The sequence below is a fragment of the Arvicanthis niloticus genome, chromosome 11 (genome assembly GCF_011762505.2).
Source record: "Arvicanthis niloticus isolate mArvNil1 chromosome 11, mArvNil1.pat.X, whole genome shotgun sequence".
In the NCBI taxonomy this organism is placed as follows: domain Eukaryota; kingdom Metazoa; phylum Chordata; class Mammalia; order Rodentia; family Muridae; genus Arvicanthis; species Arvicanthis niloticus.
In genome coordinates, this window is record NC_047668.1 from 13,842,939 (window position 1) to 13,848,280 (window position 5,342).

At 42.4% G+C, this 5,342-nt stretch overlaps 1 protein-coding gene across 2 annotated transcripts; it reads left to right on the forward strand.

Annotated features, from left to right (window-relative positions):
• The first annotated feature begins 975 nt into the window (after positions 1-975).
• Positions 976-5,117, forward strand: Cfl2 (cofilin 2). 2 transcript variants are annotated; one of them, XM_034514345.2, is made up of 4 exons: positions 976-1,169; positions 2,107-2,414; positions 2,527-2,603; positions 2,689-5,117. In XM_034514345.2, exons 1-4 carry the CDS (start codon positions 1,167-1,169, stop codon positions 2,799-2,801), a joined length of 501 nt encoding a protein of 166 aa, XP_034370236.1. In that variant the 5' UTR covers positions 976-1,166; the 3' UTR covers positions 2,802-5,117. The 2 variants fall into 2 exon arrangements, with proteins under 2 accessions (XP_034370236.1, XP_034370238.1); XM_034514347.2 differs by lacking the exon at positions 976-1,169 and adding an exon at positions 1,245-1,513.
• Positions 5,118-5,342: the final 225 nt, after the last annotated feature.

Genomic DNA, 5,342 nt, shown 5'->3' on the forward strand with positions numbered 1-5,342 from the left:
CGCAGGGGTAGGGTACTACCAAGCTTGATGACTTAAGTTTAATTCCCAGGGCTCATATGGTAGAGGAGAAATGGCTCCCATAAATTGTCTTTTTGACCCCTTCATGTGTGCCAGCGCGTGCAGGCGCGAGAGCGAGCGCACGCGCGCGCGCGCGCGCGCACACACACACACACACACACACACACGATATCAACACAATTACCAAATCAAATGCTTAAGGTCTTTTTCCCTCCACATGTAAACAAGTATTTTTCGAGTAATCTCAATACATCTTATTTACAGGGGAAAAGACGTAACTCTAGTAGCTTCTGGTTTTACTTGGTTATAATTCTGTCCGAGGTAATCTTTTTGTAACCTTTCCCTCTTCTTGCAGGATTACAAGTGTAAACCAACATTGCTGCTTCTCATTCTGCCTTTTGCTTAGTACTTCAATTATTGAGGTAATATTTATAGTGTTTGTTCTCACTTTAGTGATAAGAGGGGAAGCCCAGGGAGGTGGTGCTTGCCTGTAATCCCAACACCTGCAGGATGGAGGCATGATCAGTTCAAGGTCATCTGCAGCTACTTCATGAATCAAGAGACCCGCAAAGGTTCCAAACGAGATCCTGTCTCAATTCAAACACACAAAGAAGAGAAAGATCTAAATGACTCATTCAGAGTTGGGGCTTTCCGAAAAGGGCCCGAAATGTTACCATCCTGAAAGGTTCCACCTTTCAGTGGAAAGCGCAGGTGAATGAAGCAAAGAGCTCTCTACCCTACCACCACACCCGGTTTCCTCTCGTCGCAACCCCGGAGCAGCGCCCGGAGCCCGCGAACCGCTGGAGCGATGGGCCCGGATGGTCGCTACGACCATTCCTGCCAACACTAGCGCTCCCGCCGCCACTGCGTCCTTCTGCTAGCGGTTCTGGGGCTCGGGGGTCAGGCGGAGGACACCGGCAAGCGGCGGGGGGCGGGGCCGGAGCACGTGACCGCCCCGCCCGCCCTGCGGCCCCCCAGCCCGCCGCCCGCCCGGCTGCAGCTCCCGGCGTGCCCTGCACTCTCTGCTGCCCGCCGCCGACCCCTCCTTCTTCTCGTCCTAGTGCCACCGAGCCGGAGCCCGAGCCGCCGCCGCCACCGCCACCGCCACCGCCACCGCCGCCGCCGCAGCAACCTCAGCCGCGGGCACTATGGTAAGGTGGGCGCGCCGGCGGGGGATGCTGGGCGCGGCGCGGACCTCCGCGTGGCCGCCATCTTACCCTGCCTGTGCGGTGGGCGCTTCTGCGCTGCGGGCCGGGGGCTCGAGGCCCTGCGGCAGGCGGGCGCTGGCCTGCGGCCGCTCGGAACCCTGAGGCGGGAGGGCCGGGCGCAGGCCTGGCGCGAGAGGGTCGCTCCTTGGGCCACGGCCCCGCGTGCCGCTCACCCTGCGCGGCTTTACGTTTTTAACTCGCGCGCTGTAAGGTTGGTACGTGTCCAGAAGCGTCTGGGTGAGGGTCTAGGAGGCCGGCCATACCACCGTTCTGAGGAGACTGAGCAGGTAGAAACCTATTTTAAAAAACGCTTTCTCGCCGTAGGAAGCCTTTTCACTGGACCCGTTAATTTCAAAGCGGCTGCCAATGGGCGGTGGGGCGCGTTTTGCTGTAGCCGCAGCCGGTTGGAGTTTACACTAGATTCTCTTTCCTTATGTGGAAGCAGCAGTGGCTAAGACGGCTTTAAAGAAAAAAAAAAATAGTAGAAGCGTTAACCGAAATCCTGGAGTGTTTTTTTTTTTTAAAGGCCTGCAGAGTTGACACAATACAGAAGGTATTTTTGCTGCTGCTCCTGAAGCTCTGACATCACCCAGTGAAATAGGAAACATTTCAGGCATGGCTCAACCCGATTTGTCCCTTCCCACCTCCCGTTAGCGTTTCTCTCCGTACTCCTTTAAGAAGGATGAATGGGCAGTATGAGTTAGAGGTTTTAGCCTTATCTTCTTCTGATATTTAAATGTGACAGATCTAATAGGACCGCTTACGTGGTTTGGTGCAGTTTTTAATAGTCTGGCCGGAGACTGGAGTCTCCTTGTTAGTCAACGATTTTGGTTAAAACCAAAATCCTTGTTCTAAATTCCCATCCTTTGTTTGTTTTCAGGCCTCTGGAGTTACAGTGAATGATGAAGTCATCAAAGTTTTTAATGATATGAAAGTAAGAAAATCTTCTACACAGGAGGAGATCAAAAAAAGAAAGAAAGCAGTTCTCTTCTGTTTAAGTGATGACAAAAGACAAATAATTGTAGAGGAAGCAAAGCAGATCTTGGTGGGTGACATTGGTGATACTGTAGAGGACCCCTACACATCTTTTGTGAAGTTGCTACCTCTGAATGATTGCCGATATGCTTTGTACGATGCCACATACGAAACAAAAGAGTCTAAGAAAGAAGACCTAGTATTTATATTCTGGTGTGTAAAAACAAAAGAAAAAAAGTACATTTAACAATGCAAGGATTATTATTATCATAGTCAGTTTTTGCCTTTGTTTTTCTTTTGAAATTCAACATTTTCTCCCCCATAGGGCTCCTGAAAGTGCACCGTTAAAAAGCAAGATGATTTATGCTAGCTCTAAAGATGCCATTAAAAAGAAATTTACAGGTACAAACATTGACTGTTTTGTACAGAAAAAAAATGACTCTTTCTTAATTATAAGGTTAATGGGGTGTGTTTTTTTTCTTTTTAGGTATTAAACATGAGTGGCAAGTGAATGGCTTGGACGATATTAAGGACCGCTCGACCCTGGGAGAGAAACTGGGAGGCAGTGTTGTAGTTTCCCTTGAAGGAAAGCCACTATAAAATAATAGCCAAGTGCCATTTGATCTTAAGGGGCTTACATTTATTTCTCCAGCTCAGTCCACTGGAATTGTATTAGGTTTTGTTTTTTGTTTATTCCCGTCCCACTGGTCCCGTTCAACACAATGAATGAATGAATATAAGAAGCCTGTCAGTGATTGCCATTAGACTGTTTCATACGGTTACTTTTCTGTAGATCCCAAGGAATGCCTTCCCATCTTATTTTAGCCAAAACAACTGGTTACATGCCTTCCTTGCAGTGAACACTACAATGGATGTGATTGTCAATGTGAATAGCTTAGAGTACTACAAAGGGTAAGCTAATTGAATGCCTTGAAAGAATTATCCACTGGTCATATGGGAAACTTGTTCAGTATTATTTATAGTTGCACTTGATTACAGGTCTCTGAGGCACTGGAGCATTCGTACACCTCACCTGCCTTGGCAAGCCTATTTTTGTGACATGGCAGCACAGATTTAACACTATTCGTTAAAAGCACTTTTACCTTGTAATGCGTTTAATCCCTTATAAAGAATGCCAATTAAGTTTGATTACCTGTCATCAATTTATCCTAGTCTCTCAGTGTTCATTCTTCTTACCTGCATATTTTCTTCAAAGAAATAGCTGTGTTTATGTCTTTGGTTTCCCAATGAGTGTACACTACTGTATAATTAATTATAGGAGTTTTTATGTTTACCATATGAGTCTTGAAACACTACAGACATTTTGAATATCAGACCTGATGGCAATTTCTGTATAAAAGAGCCTTAAATGGAACATTGTTTTTGAGATCAAACTCCCTACCCTCACAAAAGTGGCCACGTTGCAATAAAAATTGTGGCAGATTACAGAATGTTGCCTTGTTTTCCTTGGAAACTTTGCAAATTGTTATGTGAAATTTTAGGGTAAATGGTGATTATGCTCTGTACTGGTTTTTGGAAATGTTTTCCTTTAATCTTTGGTTTAAAAACATCTTAAAAATCACTTATATACAATCATTAAAAGAGTGGTACTTTTATAAATGTTTACTTGTTATAATATGGAGATCAGAAAAAAATTTTTTTTGCACTTTGGCATACTCCAGTGTCTTATTTGTTCTCTAGATAAATTAGGATATTAATTGAGAGTTACATTACTAAACAATTGAGTAGTATAAGTAGGGTGTTTTTATTACTTGGTCATAATGAAAATAATTTGTAAAATGTCATTCAAAGGTTTAATGATTATCGTGATGTTTAGGAATGTTTGTTTCAGCCACAATTCCTTAATATCTTTTCCAAAATGAATCGGAAAAAAAAAAAATAGTATAGCAGTCTTAAACATTAGTAATGGAATTTGGCTGTGGTCCAGAGCTTTCTCCTTATAGAGAATTTGATCTGCTCAGTGTGCACTCCTTGCTATTAGCCAGAGCTATTTATGGCAAACACATGCTTTTGTATCTTGTCATAGTCATCCACAGATGGCAAAACTGGACTTGATTCTACCGGTATGCAAGACAGGCGTGTCAGTGAGCAGTCATCTGCGGCTCTGGACTCTAATGCCTTAGCTCTGAAGAATGCTTTTATCAGAATATAGGAAATGAAAATATCCTTTTATAAAAATATGTGGAAGTGATTTGGGTATAATTAATTTTTTTCTACCTTTTGGAAAGTTTTTTTTTTTTCAGATGAGAACATTAACATGGTTAAATGTCTAGGCTGCCATTTCAAACTACGCCAATGACTTGGGATCTTTTTAGCACTAAGCAATTTTATTTCAGCCTTCCAGCTGTTGCTCTGAGTTGTTCCAGACCTTTCCGCGGCTTTTTGGTAAGGCTGATAATAAGCAAAGCATGAGAATGGTAATGTGTACTAAACCATATGTTTAATGGATCTTTGCACCAAAGGACTTTTTCACCAAGTTATTTTGTTATTCTTCCAATTATTAAGAGATTTCTAAAAAGTAATGGGGTGACCTTTTGTTTTTATAGCTGATTTCTCAATTTCTTTATATGCTTTTTTAGAATAATTTCAGAGATTAAATGCTGCTTTTTTTAAAATTATACTTTGAATTTTAGATTGGCCAAATACATTAATGTAGTTAAATTCATCTTTAAAGTACACATATGTGCCTAGAGCCAAAAAAATAATTATTTAATTTATGATCTTATGTTGAAACTAATTTGACATCTTATTTTACAGTCATTTACAGTGAAACAATGTTCCAGTTAGCTTTAAAAGCTATACGGTGCTAATTAGTAAAATATTGAGGGCAATATTTTACTGCTAGCTTGCAAAATTTTAAGTGTTTTAAAAATAAAATACATGAAAATATTTAAAGCTGTTGAGATGTGTTTACTTCCATTTAAAACACTGAAAGTTGGAGAACTAAGATTGTGGATTCAAGAGGCAACAGTATTTACAGCCCTTTTTAGGATTTAGTTAATATGCTGTCTTTTAGAAATCCTGTTTGAGGCCAGAGAGATGGCTTAATAGGTGACGACTCGTGGCCACATGAACACAGCTCCCACCTAACAGAGGGTTTGTCCTCTGATCTCCACGCTT

Excerpts from the sequence above, each read along its gene's own strand:
- Cfl2 (XM_034514345.2), top strand. Across the intron at positions 2,415-2,526 it reads GACCTAGTATTTATATTCTG|GGCTCCTGAAAGTGCACCGT; the intron begins GTGTGTAAAAAC and ends TCTCCCCCATAG. Across the intron at positions 2,604-2,688 it reads CATTAAAAAGAAATTTACAG|GTATTAAACATGAGTGGCAA; the intron begins GTACAAACATTG and ends TTTTCTTTTTAG.